Source organism: Melospiza melodia, chromosome 26 (genome assembly GCF_035770615.1).
Source record: "Melospiza melodia melodia isolate bMelMel2 chromosome 26, bMelMel2.pri, whole genome shotgun sequence".
Taxonomy (NCBI): domain Eukaryota; kingdom Metazoa; phylum Chordata; class Aves; order Passeriformes; family Passerellidae; genus Melospiza; species Melospiza melodia.
In genome coordinates, this window is record NC_086219.1 from 4,788,870 (window position 1) to 4,809,934 (window position 21,065).

General features: G+C 45.2%; 1 protein-coding gene across 1 annotated transcript; it reads right to left on the reverse strand.

The window, feature by feature from the left end:
• Window positions 1-83: 83 nt before the first annotated feature.
• PLOD1 (procollagen-lysine,2-oxoglutarate 5-dioxygenase 1) lies at window positions 84-20,011 on the reverse strand. The gene is made up of 19 exons (XM_063176902.1): window positions 19,912-20,011; window positions 15,222-15,313; window positions 13,762-13,898; window positions 12,959-13,122; window positions 12,641-12,753; window positions 11,289-11,352; window positions 10,123-10,220; window positions 9,681-9,782; window positions 9,445-9,576; window positions 9,042-9,163; window positions 8,289-8,393; window positions 7,726-7,851; window positions 6,762-6,903; window positions 5,802-5,915; window positions 5,467-5,532; window positions 5,056-5,160; window positions 4,540-4,686; window positions 3,580-3,705; window positions 84-1,827 (listed from the first exon to the last, which is right to left on the reverse strand). Exons 1-19 carry the CDS (start codon window positions 19,994-19,996, stop codon window positions 1,672-1,674), a joined length of 2,196 nt encoding a protein of 731 aa, XP_063032972.1. The 5' UTR covers window positions 19,997-20,011; the 3' UTR covers window positions 84-1,671.
• Window positions 20,012-21,065: the final 1,054 nt, after the last annotated feature.

Sequence of the window (21,065 nt, forward strand, 5' to 3'; positions counted from 1 at the left end):
ACAAACAAACAAACATAAAAAAACTACAAAAAAAACCCCAAGTCAAACAAAATAACTGCTGCAGAATAAATACATAACACACATTTTGGACATCTCTGACATGCTGATCAATCATTTGGTTACAGGCAGTTCTGCATTTCACGTAACACGACTTTAAGTACAATTTTACTTCTCAAATGCTTGCCCCTGACTGGATTTCTCTCTCCTGGGCACAGGTGAGTGTATGGCCTCAAAACAGACCTAAAAAGCTCAAGGAAAGCAGTTGGGAAATCTGTCTGTCCCCTTCCATGTCTGAAGCTGTTCTGCCCCATTAGAGTGACCCATCCCAGATGAAGGGCTCTACTCTGATAATCAGGCAGCAGAAGCTGGAGACACACAACTAAAAGGCACATAATTATTATTTTTTCCCTAAGGACAATCACTGTATGAATTTATTGCTTGTGAAACACACTATTCTGGCATAATGGTGTCTGATAAGCAGAGCAGGTATCCCACAGGCACATGCAGAAAAGGGTTCTGCCCCTTCACTCTCTAACCACAGGTCTAGTCTACATATCTCTATATTTTTATAACTACTGGTTCACTCCAATCTCTCAGCACTTCCCAAGCACTCATTTCTATCAGCCTTGACCCCATTGGAGAAGCTTCTGCAATGGAGTGTTTTGGTTTTCAATCTCAAATAATAAAAACACTGAATAATGATTTCCTCTAAGAACCAGAGGGCAGCTCTTTCCATCTAAAGTGAATGGACCATCAAAGAAAATTATTAAAACAATCTCTGACAAATGGAATGAGGCCACCAAAGACCTCTGGGTTGTTGTGCAGACATTGATCAGAGTTTTTGGCTATTGTAACATGGTATAGAACAGACAATTCTGAGAGAAGCCCCCCTGACTGATGGAGCTGTTCCCACCCTTCCCTTTCTTAGATTTAATCTACATATTGATATGGCACGAATTTGTGTGGGTATGCCTGCTGCTCTTATCTGGAGAAACAGAAGGTAAGGGAGGTTTTTAATCTCTTCAGTCCAACCCAGAGGTAAAGCACCATCAGAGGACCTTCCCTTAGCTCACCAGAAGCACCTATGTTGCCACATTGAACTTTGTGATTTGCTTGCAAGGACAGCAAAGAGGTAAGGAATCAGATGATCTTCAGGATCTTCCAACTCAGCTTCATTTGGTGTGACACTTAACTGTTATGACTCCTGGAGTCAGCTCCCTGATTGGTTTATATTTGGAAAAATGTCCAGGAATTATTGTGTAACATCCAGTCCTGTGTATGTTGTGGATGAAATGAGGCTTCCAGCTTGTAAGTTGCCTCGAAAAAGCTGGATTTCCATTCCAAAAAACCATTTTTTAAAGCCAATGAATCACTGATGAAAGTTCAAGTAAACAGCACTTTCAAGAAACAGTGGATGAGGAGCAGAATCAAAAATGAAGGCACAAAATCTCCTTTGGACTTCTACAGCAATATTCCTAGATATTACCTGCAGTATCAGAGAGTGAAGTCCTCCAGCAGTGGAGTCTTAGAATATCATTAAAAATCACATTAAAAATCATACAAAAATCGAATCCAAGTAGCTCTGAACAACACCTCAGGAGCTCTCAGCGACACTCCCTGTTTCTACTCAAAGTCAGGCGTGAGCAGGGCCAGGGCCAGGGCAGCAGGGCCCTAGGGGTCGATGAAGGACACGGCGATGTAGCGGGTGCCCCTGGTGGTGGGCAGCCCCTCGTGGTAGTGCGTCAGGCGGCCGGGGTGCATCAGGCTCCAGCCCTTCCTCGGGGCTCGGATGGAGCAGTTGTAGCGCAGGAAGCGGCAGCCTCCGCCCTGGGGGACACAAGGGACAGTCAGAGACACGTCAGCCTCCACAAGGGACACAAGGGACAGTCAGAGACACAGCCTCTGCCCTGGGGGACACAAGGGACAGTCAGAGACACATCTGCCTCCACCAGGGACACATCAGTGTCCTTCCTGGTGGGACACCAGAGACACATCAGCCTCCGCCCTGGGGGACAAAGGGACAGTCAGAGACACATCTGCCTCCACAAGGGACACATCAGCCTCCGCCCTGGGGGACACAAGGGACAGTCAGAGACACGTCAGCCTCCACCAGGGACACAAGGGACACATGAACCTCCACAAGGGACACCAGAGACACATCAGCCTCCGCCCTGGGGGACACAAGGGACAGTCAGAGACACATCTGCCTCCACCAGAGACACAAGGGACACATGAACCTCCACAAGGCACACCAGAGACACATCAGCCTCCGCCCTGGGGGACAAAGGGACAGTCAGAGACACATCTGCCTCCACAAGGGACACAAGGGACACATGAACCTCCACAAGGGACACATCAGCCTCCACCAGAGACACAGCCTCTGCCCTGGGGGGACACAAGGGACAGTCAGAGACACATCTGCCTCCGCAAGGGACACAAGGGACACATGAACCTCCAGAAGGGACACCAGAGACACATCAGCCTCCACCCTGGGGGACAAAGAAAGGGACAGTCAGAGACACATCTGCCTCCACCAGAGACACATCAGCCTCCGCCCTGGGGGACAAAGAAAGGGACAGTCAGAGACACATCTGCCTCCACCAGAGACACATCAGCCTCCGCCCTGGGGGACACAAGGGACACATGAACCTCCACAAGGGACACCAGAGACACATCTGCCTCCATAAGGGACACAAGGGACACATGAACCTCCACAAGGGACACCAGAGACACATCAGCCTCCACCAGAGATACAGCCTCCGCCCTGGGGGACAAAGGGACAGTCAGAGACACGTCAGCCTCCGCAAGGGATACATCAGTGTCCTTCCTGGTGGGACACCAGAGACACATCAGCCTCCACAAGAGACACATCAGCCTCTGCCCTGGGGGGACACAAGGGACACATGAACCTCTACAAGAGACACATCGGCCTCCATCAGAGACACATCAGCCTCCTCCCTGGTGGGAACATGAGACACATCAGCCTCCTCCCTAGGGGGCACACAGGGGACACATGAACCTCCTCCCTGGTGGTAACACAACTGGACATATCAGCCTCCTCCCCAGGGGAACATGAGACACATCAGCCTCTTTCCTGGTGGACACAAGGGACACATCAGCCTCCTCCCTGGTGGGAACACCAGAGACACATCAGCCTCCACAAGAGACACTAGAGACACATCAGTCTCCTCCCTGGGGGAACATGAGACACATCAGCTTGGAAAAAGCACCTCAGGGAAGGTGCTTAAAAGTCTCCTGCCATGAAGTATCGCCCTCTTTTTTGCAGCTTAGGAGGGGGGGTCACCTGGATGATCTGCTGTCTCCTATCAAGGAAATAAAATAGGACTTTGTCCCCACATGGAGAAGAGTGCTTCTTGTGTGGGCTGGGGTCCATAGCAAGCTGGATTGGACCCAAACAGCCTCCCATGAAGTCTTACAGCCATTAATTGTAATACTTAGTGTAAAGAAGGCTGATGTGGATCAGGGCAGGGTTTGTGCGCAGCCTGATGTGGATCAGGGCAGGGTTTTCAGCTGCTGCAGGAGCTGTGCTGCACTCCTGAAGCCCTGGCAGGCACTCACCTCGTAGTCAATGCCCACCCTGTTCAAGGCAATGTTGATGGTGAAGGTGGAGGCGTCGTGGTGAGGCACCAGGGATGGCTGCTCGTCAGGTTTGTAGCGAACCACAAAGGCCAGCTCAAACTGGGTCTGAGAGAGAAGGACAAAGAGCTCCCTGTTAGAGGGCTACAGTGGTCTGGGGCTTCTCAGCTGCAGAGCAGGGTGTGACACCGAAATTGCATCCCACTGCTAAAGGAGAAAGGCAAAAATCAGGCAGAAGAATGTCATTGAGAAATTGCCTATCTCCTAATGCACATGCTTGGGTCACACTGCAGGGTCAATTCCTCTGTGCTGGGAAATAGTGTTTGTATTGTTGGAGGAGCTGACCAACTGTGGCCTCAGCTCTCTTTACAGAGAGCAGCAAGCACAAGCTTTCCCAAGGATTTTTCCTGGGAAGGCAGTGAAAAGCACAGAGAGAAGAGAATTCTTATCTCTATTCACTGCTCCTGTTGTTTTTGCACATGTGGAATGTGTTAGGAAGACTGTTTACCTGAAGGATCTGGTAATTGGATTCTGGTGATGGTTGTTTATATTAATTGGCCTATTAGGTCCAAGCTGTGTCCTGATTGTCTGGAGACAGTCACAAGTTTTTCTTTAGTATCCTTTTAGTATCTCTTTAGTATACTATCTCTTTAATATAGTATAGCATATGTATATATTTAATATATATATACTTAATAGTATATCTATATATACTATTAAATATATATACTAAATATATATAAGTATAGTGTATATATATTAATACATATATATACATAGTATATGTAAATATTTATATTTAATATGTAAACATTTAATATAGTATAGTATAATGTAATATAATATACTTTTAATAAAGCAATTGTTCAGCATTCTGAGTCAATGGAGTCAGATGCCAATCATTGCCAGACTTTGGGGTTGCCCTGCATACAACAGACATACCTTGGTGTAGTATCCTGGGTACAGCTTCTCTGTGATGGGTGCAATATAGTCCAGAAGAAACTTATACCATTCTCTTTCAAAGCCTATTTGGTTCATGTGTATGTCAATAGTTGGGACATTCTCATATCCTCCTTGTATTCTGCTGTCCTGAAATAGAATCAGCACAAATACCCGTAAAGATGGGAACCCTGGAGTTCAGGAATGAAAAGTACTTGTTCCTGGTAACTACAAATAAATATGATGTTTGTTTATCAGAATTTGCAGGATGGAAAGCTCATTTCAAACCATAATTAAACCCTCAGGGAAGCAATATTACCATCAGAGAGGCTGAACACTAGAACTTCAGAGGACACTAAAGAGGATTCAGGGAAAAATCAGAATTAATCAGGAGCAAAATAAAGTATTGTCTCTACTTTTTTGGTTTAATTTAGGATCTAATGCCTTCCCACAGGATAACCAGCTATGCACAGAAAATGGTGTATCCCAGAAATCAAAAGAGCTCCTGACTTTACTTACTGTGTTGTCACCTGTGGACCACTGGCCATAATGTTCCATTTCTTCCACCAGCTCATCACAGGCAGTGTCAGTGAAGATGGGGAACCAGTAAACATCTGGGCAGGGCTGCAGACAGGTGAGAACAGCAGAAACAAGGACAAAAGAAGTTTGTTTAAGGCAAAAGAAGTAATGCTAAAATGAGTGTAGACTGAGGAAGTGGAAGGAAACTAAAATATTGAGGATAGAAATTTGTCTTATGATTTATGTGCCCCACTCCCACTTAGGAGAGCTGGAATGATTTAGCTGTAAAAGTATTTCAAGGTCATGTTTCCTATGTTCAACTGCTTATTCCTGAGAATTACAACAATATTGATAAAGCATTGTCCTAAACTTCATTTCCTATTCTGATGGATAAGAGTGATGTTTTCTTACCATTTCCACCAATTTCCCTTTCAGAGCTGCTGTGTAGTTTTCATGGATGTACTTTTCTCTCCAATCCTGCAATTAGAAGATAAGCAAACCAGTAATTTCTGTGGGGCTCCTGCTTAAAAAGGTAATAAAAGGCCAGGCACTCATAGCAAGCAGTATTTCACAGGCTTTCATCCATGTGTTATAAGTCCCAAAATTTTCTCTTTAAATTTTGTGCCTGTGCTCCTCATCCCACCTGAGAGTCACCATTATTACAAAGCCTGGGCTTCCCACAGTGATGAAACTAATATCAGATTTTCCCACATTGCTGTGCCTTTTGAGTGTGCAGGTTATCTCACCTCAGGATTGCTGAATATTTGCCAGAGGTCATTGTGGAGGTGACTTGTCTGGTAATTCTCCAGGGACAGTATGTGCCCAAACTGATGCTGGTTTGTCAGGTACATAAAGACTCCCTGCAGGATGGAAAGAAATAATAAAGGCCTCACATTTCTGAGAGCCACTGTGAAACCAAGCACTGGACAGTTCTCCAAGCTGTTCATTTATTCATTCTTTCAGTTTTATTTCCACCCTGGATATGAGAAACTCTGAAGGGTTACAGAGACAGTAATTCTGTGTCCTGTCAGCCAGGCAGCTGTGAGATTAGGGTCTTCCTTCTTACCCTATCAATCCCATTTAGAGCAGTCCTGAAAAGGCCTAAGAACACAAATATTATCCACATTCAGTGGTCCATGGCTACATGTGGTTTCACAGCAAGACAGAAATGCCAAGCTGTTCTAAAGTCTGCACTGTACTGACCAGTATGAGTTATTTACATTTAGTGGTCCATGGCTACATATCATTTCACACAGCAAGACAGAAATTCCATGCTGTTCTAAAGTCTGCACTGTACTGACTAGTATGAGTTATTTGCATTTAGTGGTCCATGGCTACATATCATTTCACAGCAAGACAGAAATTCCATGCTGTTCTAAAGTCTGCACTGTACTGACTAGTATGAGTTATTTGCATTTAGTGGTCCACGGTTACACATCATTTCACAGCAAGACAGAAATCCCAAACTATTCCAAAATCTGCACTGTACTGACTAGTAAGAGTTATTTACATTTAGTGGCCCAAGGCTACACATCATTTCACAGCAAGACAGAAACGCCATGCTGTTTTAAAGTCTGGACTGTACTGACTGGTACAAGTTCACCCTCTCCCTGCCCTGGCAGAGCTGAATGCCTTGAAACTGCTTAATCCTGTCCCCTTGAGGCTGGCAGGCAGCTCTCCCCTGGCAGGCTCTCTCCTGGACTGACCTGGCTGCGAATGTTGTGGCACAGAGCCATGTCAGCATCCAGCTTGCCACTGTGGAACAGATCCCCCTGCTCCAGCTCCGAGCGCAGAGCCTTGCCTTTAACCATGTAAACACTGCTGATGTAGGGAACGTTCCAGAGCCCACTGAAACACAGCAGAAGAAAAGTGAGATAGCACTGAGGATGACAGGTAGCACTGCAGCACCAGCCAGGCTTGACTAAATGAGCCAGCTCAGAACAGTAGGAAGAAAACCATACCAAAAGAGATTGGCATTCCAGAAAAAATCACTTTTATTGCCCACAGCTTTTAAGCTGCACAAATGCTAGTCCACCAGGAAAGCAAATAATTGCTACTGTGTGTTTTTGCTAGGGATGTAATTAGTGGCTTGAATCTCTTCCCAGAGAGATCAACATATTTTTTCCAGTGATTTAAAGAAACTGAAACAGTCAAAAGTGCATAAGCTGATTTCCAGCATTTACTGGCCTATATAAAAGAGGGTCCCTCTTTTTTATAGGCCAGTAAATAAAAAAAATTTATAGTGGCCTATAAAAAAGAGGGTCCCTCAAGAATATGAATGAATCAACAACTCAATTTTGTGAATTTTCCATTCAACGATCACCTGAAAATTGATCTGACAGAGATTAAAACAGCACTTTACAGGACTTTAAGGATCACACTAACCATAAACCCCAGGTGGGAAAACATGAAATGAGTAAGATGAGATGATTTCAGCAGTCAGCACTCTCAAACCTTTACTCTGATTATAAGTCTGTCCCAAGTATGTTATTGTCTCTGCTCAGGGGAGAATATAAAACTTCCAAATAGGAGCAGAGATTTATTTTCCTTTCCTATACACAAAGACATTTGCACTCTCTGGCTCTTGGACATCAATTTGATGACAATGTGCTGCAGGAAACTTTACATTTGAGAGATTTCATCGGGAAAAAGCTCTCTTTGCACACTCACACTCTCCTCCTTTGAACAATATCCACATAATCTTCCGAGCGGGCGTAGTATCCATCGGGGCTCAGGGCTCCCCAGAAATTGGACCACAGCTTCTCATGACGGCTTACCAGGGGGGCAATCACCAGCCTGGAGGCATGAAGGAAAAAGGAATTGCAGGACAGGATGTTACCACAGGAAGAAAAGGAAAATATTTACAAACCACAGTACTGTAAGAGCCGTTTCCTCCCTCACTTACAGAGTTGCTGTTTTGTTAACTCTGCTGGAATGAAATGCCACGTAAGAAAGGGTAAATAGGGTCCCAATCTCCTCTCTAACTACAGCAGGTCTGTCAGAATCCAATTTGTTCTAGTGACTGTATAAAAACAAAGCTAAGGATGATTTACATCCCCTGCCTAAAATCCAGGGATTACAATTACAGTGAAAAAAAACCCAAAACAACACATAAGAGGTATTTGGCTAACATCTCTGGCACAGCTCTCCTGGTTCCCTAAACATCTCAGGGATGTGCACTGAATTCCTCATGTCAGACGAGCAGTAAGCATTGCTCAGACCAAAGAACTCACTTGTTCTGTTCAATCAGGATCCTCAGAGTCTCTTTGTTCTTCAGAACTACCTCAGCATCCAGGCTAAAGTAATAGTCACAGTCAGGATCCTTCCTGCACAAATCCCTGCAGGCAGAGAAAAGTCACATCCTAAACCAGAGGAAGACAAAGGACAGAGCACCAAGAATTCCTTCACCTTGTAGTCTAAATGTCTTCTGGGTGCTCTGAGAAATTTGGTTTAATGTAACAACCTAGAGGGCCAGCATAGTACAAGCACATCAGATTCAGTATCCAATAACTGATACGAGACACAGCCAAAATCACATTTAGCAAACTAAATGTTTCTTCAGCTCAAACTGAAGAGGTTCCCATCTACAGCTGGCCCAAATCCACACCTCCTGACCACAGACAGGAAGATACTCTCCCACTAGTTCTTAGTTTTGCCACAGCACTCCTCCTCTCCAGAGATTTGGGTGCATATCCTTTGTGCTCTGTGTCTGGGTATATAGATGAGGGCAGGAGATACAGGGCTATCCTTCTGTCAGAGCAAAGGACCAGTGAGAACTTAGTTCCTGAAACTGGACAAGTGAGCTGGTAGGGAAGTTGATTTTTTCCCAATATATAAGGGCACCAGAGTTAATGCTAGAGAAACTGAAAGGGTGACTGAGAAAATAAGAGCAATCACTTGATAGGGATGATCCTGAGAACAAACAGATGCTTTAGTTTGGACACAGGCTGTCTCTGCCAGCTGTCATGTATGGCCTCTTCACTTACATGCCCAAGTTACGTGCCTCAGCATTCTCCACCTCATCATCTGGCCCGATCACTTTGACAGCAAGATATTCTTTGCCATGCTCCTCTACAAAGGAGTCCACCTCCATCAAGTGATGTTCCTCCTATTCCAAAAGTAAGGAAAAACACTTAAGATGGGCTCATCCATGCCACTCAGCCTCTTGCCTTCAAAATGAGTAGCTGGGCAACAGCTCTTAAGCCCATTTTCACACGTTTACAGCTGGGTGATGTCACTGCAGACAATTATGCAATCCTGTGGGTGCCATTGCAGATAAATACTGTGATTACACAGCCTGGAAGTCTAGCCAAAGGCTGCAAAAGTGCCTAGAGTAGAGGATGAGGTGTACATTTTCCCCACATTTGCTAAGACCATCACTTCACTTACATGGTTGTGAATGAAGAGCTGGATTCGCTGCTTGGGGTAATGGAGGTTACGAAGCCGCAAGAAGAACTGGGAGAGGAATGGGGTGGGCTGCTCGATGAAAACACCAATCAGAACCATTGGCAATGCCTCATCCTGCATTCAGGGACAAGAGGAGAGCAGTGGTGAGTCATGTTCAACATCAGACACAGAACTGTAAGAACTGTTTTGAGAGTTTGGAATAAACACAGCAGCCTCACCTTAAACCCCGAGAGGCTTCGCAGACCCTCATCACACACCGTGCAGCCAGTCTCAAATGTCCAAACCTGAGGAATGTAGTTTCCCAGGTAGTTCAGCTGCAGCTGCAAAAGGAAGTTTGCCAGATTATGCATTAGAGGGCAAGAGAGTTTCTTTGTGTGCATCCCCACTGTGGGGTCATATTTGAACTTTGTTTACCTTCTCCATGAACTAAAGAATCTGAAAATCCAACCACATGTGGGTCTTTGAACCAGATCCATCTTGCTGCTATGATTATATTATTGTTATTATATTATTATTATATTATATTATTATTGTTTCTCAAATATAAATCTACACAGGGAAAGTCAGTCTATGTGGAGGCAGTAACCTGATCCACGGAGCCTAAAGGGTCACTTTGCAACAAACACAGAACAAATCTTTCTCTCAGGACAGTCCACTTACCTTGGTGGGTCCATTTCCATGGATCACCACAGGCAGAGTGTCATACAACAAGTTTCTTGCTCTCACTCGTGCATTTTCAAACTTCAGAACTATCTCATCTGGAAATGACATTACCATCATGTTAAGGATTTTATTGATAATTAGAAGCACGATGCCTCATTTATACAGAAAAACTGCTGAAATATGAAAGTGTGGACAACGGATAACCGTGCACAAGTAGTTTAAGGCCTACAGACAAAATCTTTAAAGGAGAAAAAAATATCCAGAATGATCCTGTGAAGTAACAGGAGGATGCCTGGGAAGCTGGACAATGACTGGGAATTGGCAGAAGCCATACTGAAAGGTTATTTCAAAATTGGCAGTGAGGAGCAGCTATTGATGACAGGGACAGCTATTGATGGGAGGACTCAGGCCCTTCTCACCTCAGTGTTCTATGCACCTGATGTCTCTCTTTGTCACCCCTCACAAAAGTCCATTTGATCATTGAGGACGTTGAGGACGTTTCCTCAACACAACCATACAAAATCCTTTGGAAAAAGGACTAGCACAGATACAAGCTGCAGTCTGATATACTGAGCACAGGAGCCAAACACTACACTGCCATTATCACTTTTTACTTGAGCAAAATAAAGATGGAACCTGCAAGACTGAAAACATTGGGCAGCATTGATAGGAAAGTAAGTGAATCCCTCTTGGCAGGACTAGCAAAATCAGTGAGCAGGTCAGGTCAGAAGCATGGTACAGCCAGGGAGTGCTCACAGGCATATCTGGCTGCTTCTCACCTCCCAGGGCATTCCAGCATGGCTCTGAAGCAGAAAGGCAGCCCTAGGCAGGCTCTGTGTTATTACTTGCACTGCAAGTCCCTCCCAGTTTCAATCCCCAAGGCTAATGCAATCCGACATGCCTGGAGATCAAAGGGGCTGCGAGGTGCGAGATGAAAAACCTGACCTGCATTCCCTCAAGTGGAGAAGGAATTGCAATGAGAACGTAGCTGGTCTCAATGGAATTGCAAACACATCCCAGAACTCTGGCACAGACTTTTACTAAAGTTTTTTCTGTGGGGACAGCCATTTCTGAAATACAATCCCTTCAGCCAAAACTTTATTTCTGGTGTCAACATGCAAGTTGCATTCCAAGGAGAAATGAGCTCCTTCCTTCCATCTCACCTAATGCCCCATTTAGGTTTTGGAAGATCCGGCTTCTGTGGTCCAGACTGATGTTGATACTTTCCTTTAAAAGAATTAGATAAACAACCTTAATTAGAATGCATTCTTTACATACAACAGACCCTATGCTCTGTGAAAATATCCCATTCCTATAGTCATTTGTAAACTCTACAAACTCTGAAACCTTGAACATTGCCAGATAATCATAATTTTCATTCAAATCTGGCACAGTTCACCATTTTCAAGAACAAGTTAAATATATTCTATTAGGCAAAACCATGCAAATGCCCTCTCCCCCTTTTTTAAAAGCTGTTGTGGGTGTGTCAATAAATCTGCATCATATGAATGAAGTAGACTTGCACACAGTCATATAAACCAGAACACAAAAAATACACAGGAATGCCAGATAGAAAAAACATCTGCTGTGAAAAGTTTCTTGCCTTCCATCCACAGGGCAAGTGTGACCCCCACGTACCAGTGTCAAACCAGAGGAGAGTAAGGTGCAAGATCAGCTTGTGCAATCTTTGTTTTTATTCCCTGCTGCAAGTCACACTCTGACTGAGTGGGACTAAAATGCAGCTCTGACTTTACAGAATTCTGTGTCCCTGCAGGCCTCAGTAAGATGGATTACTGGAAAGGACAGCAGGGTGCTAACATCCCCTGTCTGAGTGCCAAGTCAGGGGAATTACTCAGCCCTTGCATGGCACAAGGCCAGAACTGCAGACGAGAAGATTAAAGGGACTGCTCATGTGAAAGTATCAAAGGCCATACTCAGATTTGGGGCACTAAAAAAGTTCTAAATTTTCTACCAGCTGTTCTAAATTTTCTACCAGCCTTGCTGGCAAAAAATTTCAAGTGTCTCTCTAGTCTGATAGCAGTTCCCTATTCCAAATGTTCCCTCTTGATTTAATTGCTGTTACAGTTTGAGTTCCCCAGGGACAGACTGGCCTCTGTAATGCCCAGCTGGGCAGGGACACCAGAACCAGAATGACCTGCATGGTCTGGCCAGTGCACTGCATGGTGCTGGAATCACAGTGCTGCTTCCAGGGTCCATTCCAGGCTTCTGTAGGATGTTACAGAATGTATTTCAGTGCTAGGCAGGCTGTCTCTAAGGCAGCACTGCACTCTGCAGTTTCACATCCCCTGGGAGGAGGCTGCTTAGTTCCTCCACACTCAATGGCTTTAAACACCAGCACCTACAGATAATGATATGAGCCTCCAGTGAGACTTGTTTTCAGACATCTCTCTTCCCATTCACATTTTATGCTTAATATAAAAACTGCTAATAACAGAAAATGGGGGTACTAGCTAGAATGCAAATTTTCCCAAACCCAGAATCTCGATACACCTACTCTTTTTTGTGGATCCAAGAAGATTCTTGTATAGAAGAGCTGATCACTGTCATCATCCTCTCCTTTCCAGTCCTCCACCAGCTTCCTCAGGTTTGGAGCATAACCTATGAAGCCTGTGGGAATAAGGATGAGGAGGTGTTTCCACCCAGATGACCAAAAAATAGAAGTACTCCTGTATCCATGTACTTTCACTTCTCTCACATGAAATCTCACTACACCCTGTTGCTGCAGAGACTCATCAATTTTCAGTTTGCTTTGCCACTTCTCCCACAAAGGTCAAGCAGGAGGAGAAAGCTGAAAGCAAGCTCTGTGTCTCACCTCCAGAACCCAGGAAGCGCTTTCCATCTCGCACCTGAGGGTACTTGGCTTCCAGCTTTCTGTCAGGATAGATGTAATTCTCTGCTGAGAAAACCACCTTGCTTTTGGCTTGTTTGAACTTCTTCAGCAGTTCTGTGGGGCCTGAAGCAAAGAGCACATCGTAGCTAGAGAGAGACAGACAAAAAAAGGACAAAAGGAAAGGAGTCAGAAAAACATGTCATTGAGAAAAGTTTCTAGAAACTAATTCTTTGGGAATCCCTTTCTTTTAGTTCTGTTTAACAGTATTACATTTTTGGTAATGCAATTAATTAAAGTGTAGTTTTATTTGTATGCTGGGCATATGAAAAGACACTGAGACTCCAACTCCAACCCTTCCTTTTCTCTCTTCACCTCTCTGGAGACTAATTCTTGGCTCTCAGGATGTGCTGCAGCCTACTTCACCTTATAAAACAAATAACTCTGGTAAGAAAAGCCTGCCCAGTTCCAAAGGAACTGTCTGCTCATTCTCTGCAGATGGAGGCAGCCAACTTCCACTGTGGCAGAATCAGGTACAACACTATCAACTTCATGCAGGAATTGGCATCAGCCTGTTCTGATCAGCCCTTCCCAACTGCCACGGATGCAGCTCTGAGTAATTCCCAAGAAACCACAGAGAATTCAGGGAAAAAAAAAAAAAAAAAACAACCAGATATCTGGACACACTTTCCAAAAGCAATTGATCTCACAGTTCATTTCTTTTCAGTGAGAACCCATCCAAACCACTGTAAGATTCAGTTCATGGCAAATTCTTTGCAAACCATTACCTTTCCACAAAAAGGATGATCAAATCCTTCTTATCCCCATACTGCTTCAGAGCTGACTTGAGGAGACGAACCTTCTGCCCCCCTCCAGCTGGCTGCTGGTCATCTCCACCCTGCCACTCCTCATCCAGCCCCAGCACCTGCACAGCAACAGGCACAGGGTTATTGTAGTTATTGTATTTGCATTCCCCCTAGATGATAGAAGGAATGATGAATCTGACTCCATGTTCTCAAAATGCTAACTTATTATTTTATGGTACTATATTATATTAAAGAATTCTGAACTAAACTGTACTAAAGAATACAGAAAGGATACTTACAGAAGGCTGAAAAGATAATAATGAAAACTTGTGACTCTTTCCAAAGCCCCAACACAGCTTGGCCCTGATAGGCCAAAGAGTGAAAACAACTCACAGCAGAATCCAGTGAAACAATCACCTGTGGGTAAACAATCTCCAAACACACTCCAAAACAGCAAAATCCAGGAGAATCAAATGAGACAACAACTGTTTTCTTTTTCTCTGAGGCTTCTCAGCTTCCCAGGAGAAAAATCCTGGGAGAAGGGATTTTTCCAGAAAATGTGAATGCCACACAGGGTCACCTCAACAGGGCACTTTCCCAACAAGGCTCACAGGAAAGAACCAGAACCCACAAACTTAGTGGTTCTGATAACTCCCAGTGCAAATCACAGCAAAAATAACAGCCCCAGGACAAAAGGACTAGGCAGCCTTTGATCCAGTCTCTGGGCTGGACAATCAGTGTCACAAGGTAACACAAAGCACTCCTGGCCACAGGGACAGGAGCACACTCTGTACTGTGTGTCCTGGCAGTGCAATGCAAAAGTGCCATGAGGCTCCCTTGAGCAGGAGTTATGGATCTCTCCCCAAGCCAACACTCAGGACACTGCAGAAATGACCCAGTCACAGCACTTTTCAGCCAGCTGAGAAGATGTGTGTCCCCTTTTGAGCTTTCATTTAATCACTGTGGGGCCAAATCTGACCCATTCCACAATTTGAAATTCCCTTTGACCAACTGTCGCCACACTTCTCTTCACAGAGAAAAGCGAGGCACAATTCTTCCCAAGAATATTTCTGGGTTTCACATTCTCTGAACCTCAGAGAAAGGAAAAACAATTCTCATCATTTGCTGTGCCAAAGTAGAATGCAAAATGGAGATTGTTTACCCAAAGTGATGGTGTTTTGTTTCCTTGGCCTATCAGGGTGTGTGTGTGTCAGGACTGTTGGCTGACAGTCACAAAATTCTGTACAGTTGTGTGTAGTTGAGTGCTTGGCAGATTCAGTTTATATATTATACAATATAATGTAATATAATATAGAATAATACAGTATATTAAAGTAATTAATTAGCCTGATAAGATGGAGTCAGATGCATCATTCCTTCTTTCACTGGGGATTTCCCTGCAAATTTGATAATTAACCCCTATGGAAGGTGCTAGAAATCACCTGGATTTTGTAGTTGAAGAACTGGGCTGATCTCCTGAAGCGCTGGAATCCCTCAGTCTGCTTGGTGGCCACAGTCAGAACCAGCAGATTTTCTGCACACAGGGAAAAGCACAAGAGATACTCAATGTGTGTGGTTTTCACAACCTAACTTGATTGTGGGTATAAAATGAGAGATTTTGTAAAGATACAATTTCATTGCCTGAGTTCTGAGATTAAAAAAAAGAGAAAATAAAATGTATTTAGTGGGGTTTTTGCCCTGCTAGTGAAAGCTACAATTCTCTCACATAGAGTACAAAAGAAATTAAACTTGAAGATAAAAAATAGCACTACTACAAAATGCCCATCTGAAAGTCATCAATTTAATGCAGTTTTGACTTTCTGCTCCCCACAGAGCTGCTTTTTTGTCACTCAGCATTGCCTGGATGTAGGGAAAAGAAAAATTAGACTAAATGTTATTTTTCTCTCTCCATGACTGCTTCAATTTTCTACTCCATTCCTGAGGCATTTTCCAGTTTTTCATACATATTCAATGTGAATTTAATTGTGCTATAATTTTAATTTACATTCTCCTCCCAAACTTGCTTTTCATTTCCAGTCCCTTAAAAATGATAAAACTTAATCCTGAAGTTTTCTTTCAGAAGTTTCTCTGTGGTACCCTGGAATATGATTTTTACATGGAATTTCTGCTTTCCTCATTGCAATGATGAAATGTTATACTTCACAGTTTTGCTGAAGTGGGAATTTGTAGAGGTTCTGGCAACAGAGCTTAAATGCCAATCCTGGCCATCCGTTTTAAACATCAGAAAATACCAGGAAAAACTGAAAGGACATTTTCTTGGCCTTAGCAGGCATTTTTGGAACAATGATTTTTTCAATGGATGTACCAGATGTATCTCCCTCATGTACCCAAACTGATACTCTGCCTAGCCTTAGAGAGGAAGGATCTAGAAGTTTAGGTGGACCTCACAAAGGGAGCAAAAGTGAAAAATAAGTGTAAGACTCCAAATCAGGAAGAAAGAAGATATCACCAAAGAAATTCCTGAAATCCTTTACCTGCATCAGAATAAAAAAAGAGAAGAGAGATTGAGAACAATCAATAGGTGAGGTCTAATTGTATTTATTAGACAACCCTCAAATTCTAGTACATGAGGGGAGAAAGCATATGATAATAGGAAGGGAAGGGGAAAAGGGAAGGGGAAAAGGGAAGGGGAAAAGGGAAGGGGAAAAGGGAAGGGGAAAAGGGAAGGGGAAAAGGAAAGGGGAAAAGGAAAGGGGAAAAGGAAAGGGGAAAAGGAAAGGGGAAAAGGAAAGGGGAAAAGGAAAGGGGAAAAGGAAAGGGGAAAAGGAAAGGGGAAAAGGAAAGGGGAAAAGGAAAGGGGAAAAGGAAAGGGGAAAAGGAAAGGGGAAAAGGAAAGGGGAAAAGGAAAGGGGAAAAGGAAAGGGGAAAAGGAAAGGGGAAAAGGAAAGGATCCTGACTGCTTTGCAATTATTTCAGCCCACAATCTCAGGCCTCTCACATTAAATAAATCACTAATTCATTTTTGTTCTGCCATCCCAAAGAAGCCACACGCTGTTTATGATTTGACTGCCAAAAGTTTGCTGGACAGGATGAGTGCTAAAGGCTCACACAGAACAGGAAGTGGTGTCCTGTTTCTACGACAGAAAAGTTCTCCCCATGCAGTTTGTGAGCTCAGAGGAGCACAAAAACCAGCACAAAGACCACTCTCATCCCCAGCAGAATGCCAAGTTTCAGATTCCTGTGGGGCAGGACACAGAGACACCAAGCTCAGTTTCTGTTCTAATAACTCTGTGCAGTAGCCATAGCTTTCCATCCCAGGAGACATTCCTCCAGACCAGCACTGAAGTTTGTGCTATGTCGCCTCCAACTCCTTCTGCTTTAACTCTTTCCTTTCTTTCCAAAGATTTTGCTGAACACTCACACAGCTGACAGATACTTTAAAGGACAGAGCAGTAAACTCTCTCACTTTCAACATCACATGCAAACTTTCCAAAACTCCCTAAACAGATTGATCCATCCCAGTTTCCCATATCACAGGCAATTTCCACACGCAGAAATGCAGCTTGTTCTGCTGAGCCAGGCTCCTGGGCCCAGAGGCTCCCTGGGCCACACTAACAGCTAGGAATTGTAGAAATACATTTAATAATGGCATGGCTGCAAAAAACAAAGCAAGCACTGGACTCAGAACCAGGGGAGCTGGACTGTATTGCTGGTTCTGCTATTCAACAAGGGGCTAATCCTGCTATCCCTGTTTTTCCATCTGTAGAATGACAGAAGAGGACATTTACCTCACTTGTGGAGGTTTTAGAGCTCTACAGGTGAAAAGGATTCTGTAAGAACAAAGCACTGGATTAGGAACCTTAATACCAGGATCACAATGAAATGATTCAGTAAACATCTGAGTTTTTATAAAGAAGAAAAATCAGAGACCAGATGTGTTCAGAAACAAAAAAATTAAAGTTATTTACTTCTGCCCTAAATCTACAGGGAAAGCACAGCTGCATTTCAGGACAAGGAATGAATTTATCCTCAGGCTGTGATTTGGGAAATCTTACTGTGTCACTTCCTGTTAAGACAGTGTCTAAGAAAATAACATTAATATGGGGATCAAATAGAAAGAAAAATCAGTGCACAATTTAACAGTGGATAATATAATATCTGTATTATATTTACAGAAGATTTTTTTAAAATTCTATCAACTACAAATAACTATGTTGAGAGCTTTTGCACAGCTATAAAAGAACATCCAAGAGAGAAGACAGATATCATTACTCTCATATTACTCTGGGGAAGCTGAGGCACAGGAAAGATGTGGCATTTTCTCTTTGAGCCATGCCAAAAGTGATGGTTCAGAAAACAGGTAATTCCAAATTCCTCTTCCTAACCAATTCACCTCATTCTCTTTCTCAGCCCTCAGTTTTATACCTCTAGTGCATTCTAAAACCATGGAAAATTTAGGATGTGCAAAGAAGGTAGGATAGCACAGAGATTCTTTGTTTTAAATATGCCACTATTGCCAAGGAACTCCCAACACCCCCATAGATGCACACTAACTGTATTAACTAATGTACATAGTTATACCAGAATCTCACTGTGAAGGGAAATATTACACACAACAAGATGAAATCTCCTCCTAATTGCCACTTCTCTAATGAAGACAGAGATAATTATCCAAACCTCTTGGCAGAGTGACAGTGTATGAACTCTGTCAGTGCAGCTGACATTGTGAAGCTGCCCTAATCCTGTGCTGTTCTACCAACCACTCTAGAGCTTCTACTGAATGTTTACAGAGGGGAGACACTGCCTGATGCTATTTTAGGAGCATCCCTGATCTTGAGTCACAGCGTGGCCAGTCTGGAATCAAACACTCTCCTGCAACCCAATTCTTGAACCACCTAAATTCAAAATTCTTGAATTCTTGAACCGCCTGAGTTCAAAACCAGGCAGTGGCTGACCCAGGTGGGATGAAGGACCGAGAGTCCCTCACGGGGCTGGAATGGTGCTGTCTCACCACAGCCAGAAGCTCCAGGTGCTGCTCACGGTGCCGCAGGCTCGGCTGGGGCAGCGTTGGGCAGCCGGGGCAGGACACGGAGGCCACAGCGGCACCGGGGCGGCTGTGCCCGTCCATCAGCCGGCTCCCGGTGCTGCCGGTATCCCCCGTGCTACCAATGCCCCCAGTGCTGCCAATCCCTCCCAGGGCTACCGGTGCCCCCAGTGCTGCCAATCGCCCCCAGTGCTGCCGGTGCCCCCTGAGCTGCCGGTCCCCCCGGTGCTGCCAATCCCTCCCAGTGCTGCCAGTCCCCCCCAGTGATGCCAGTGCCCGCCCAGTGATGCTGGTGCCCTCCCAGTGCCACCAATCCCCCCCCCCACAGTGCTGCCGGTGCCCCCTGTACCCCGAGCATCCCCCCCGAACTGCCAGTCATCCCCCAGTGCTGCCGGTGCCCCTGGTACTGCCAATCCCCCCCGTACCCCGGGCAGCCCCCCGTGCTACCAATCCCCTCCCCGTGTTACCAATGCCCCCCAGTGCTGCCGGTTCCCCGTGCTGCCAATCCCCCCCCAGGCTGCCGGTGCCCCCCAGTGCTGCCAATGCCCCCCAGTGCTGCCAATCTTCCCGGGGCTACCAATCCCCCCCAGTGCTGCCAATGCCCCCCAGTGCTGCCAATCTTCCCGGTGCTGCCAATCCCCCCCAGTGCTACCAATCCCCCCCAGTGCCATCAATCCCTCCCAGTGCTACCAATTCCCCTCAGTGCTACCAATTCCCCTCAGTGCTACCAATTCCCCTCAGTGCTACCAATTCCCCCCCAGTGCTACCAATGCCCCCCAATGCTGCCGGTGCTCCCCCAGTGCTGCCGGTTCCCCCCGTACTACCGGCTCCCAGTGCTGCCAATGCCCCCCAGTGCTACCAATCCCCCCCAGTGCTGCCAATGCCCCCCAGTGCTGCCAATGCCCCCCAGTGCTGCCAATCTTCCCAGTGCTACCAATCTTCCCGGTGCTACCAATCCCCCCCAGTGCTACCAATCCCCCCCGTGCCACCAATCCCTCCCAGTGCTACCAATTCCCCTCAGTGCTACCAATCTTCCCGGTGCTACCAATCCCCCCCAGTGCTACCAATCTTCCCGGTGCTGCCGGTACGCCCCAAATGCTGCCGGTGCCCCGAGCCCTTCCCCGTACCTTCCTGCGGCGAGGCGCGGCCGCCGCCCGGCCCGAGCAGCGCCAGCAGCGCCCCGAGCAGCAGCGGCGCGGCCGGAGGCACCATGGAGGCGGCTTCTCCCCCGCGCACGGAGCGGGAGCGGCGCCCGCGGCACGGAGCGCGGCTGCCGGAGCGGTGCCACGCACCAGACCCGCCCGGGAGGAAGCGGGGAGGAGCCGGCTCCTCCTCCCGGGCAGCCCCCGCAGGAGGCGGGAGGGAGCCGGGGCAGGGCCGGGAGATCCTGGAAAGAGAGGGGGAACAGCGGGGTGAGCTCGTGGGTTTGATCCCGGAGCTGCAGCGGATTAAAAATAGTAATTTTTAAATCATAAAATACTTATTTTTCTACTTATTTATTCATGAAATAATGCTTATTTAATCATAAAATACGTAGTTTATGATTGGCTTTTTGCAAATATTAAAGTGAATATTATACGTGTTCTGTTAGAAAGTAATGGTCTATTAATTCTCTTCAGTAGTGTGTTAAATATAGTTTTAGGTTATAGCAAAATGTTAAAATAGGAACTATGCTGTGTAGGATACTTTTTTTAAAGAAAGGACTTGCACCGAGATAGCAGCCACAGGACACCTAAATCTTTCAGAGAAAAAGAATTTATTGATCCATTATCAGAAGAAATGAACTTCTTCCTGCCTCACTCAGCCCTGAAGATGCTGTCAGGATTCAGAGGAAGAAGCTGACACTGCCCAGACAGAATCCTGTGTTTGAATGGAATTTATGCATCATGGATGAGGTGTATGAATATGCAACAGGCTGTTGCTTTTAAGGGTTAATCTTCTGTTAACGTGGGTCCTTTTTCGGGCTTATTTTGCCCAGAAAGAGGTACCCAGACTGTAACTCTTTGACTCTATTGTCTCATATTGTCATAATTCAATTTGTCCAAATTATTATCACTCAAATTATATTACTATTTTTATAACCATTTTTATACACTATTTTTATAACCATTACTATTAAACTTTTAAAATTTTAGAAACAAGTGATTGGCGTTTTTCACACCGGGGGTGTGGGATCCTGTGGGGCCGGGCAGCAGGCAGTGGATGAGCAGAGGGACAAACAGACATTGAGCTGTGGAAACCCAGGGCACTGGGAATATTTCTGTGTCTGCTCTGGGCTGCC

What these genes read in the sequence shown, in the direction of transcription:
- PLOD1 (XM_063176902.1), bottom strand. Translation starts at nt 19,996, where the DNA reads ATGGTGCCTCCGGCCGCGCCGCTGCTGCTCGGGGCGCTGCTGGCGCTG. An exon ending in ATCATCCTTTTTGTGGAAAG is followed by an intron (nt 13,123 to 13,761) that starts GTAATGGTTTGC and finishes GTCTCTCTCTAG; the next exon opens with CTACGATGTGCTCTTTGCTT. An exon ending in AGCTCTTCATTCACAACCAT is followed by an intron (nt 9,164 to 9,444) that starts GTAAGTGAAGTG and finishes CTTTTGGAATAG; the next exon opens with GAGGAACATCACTTGATGGA.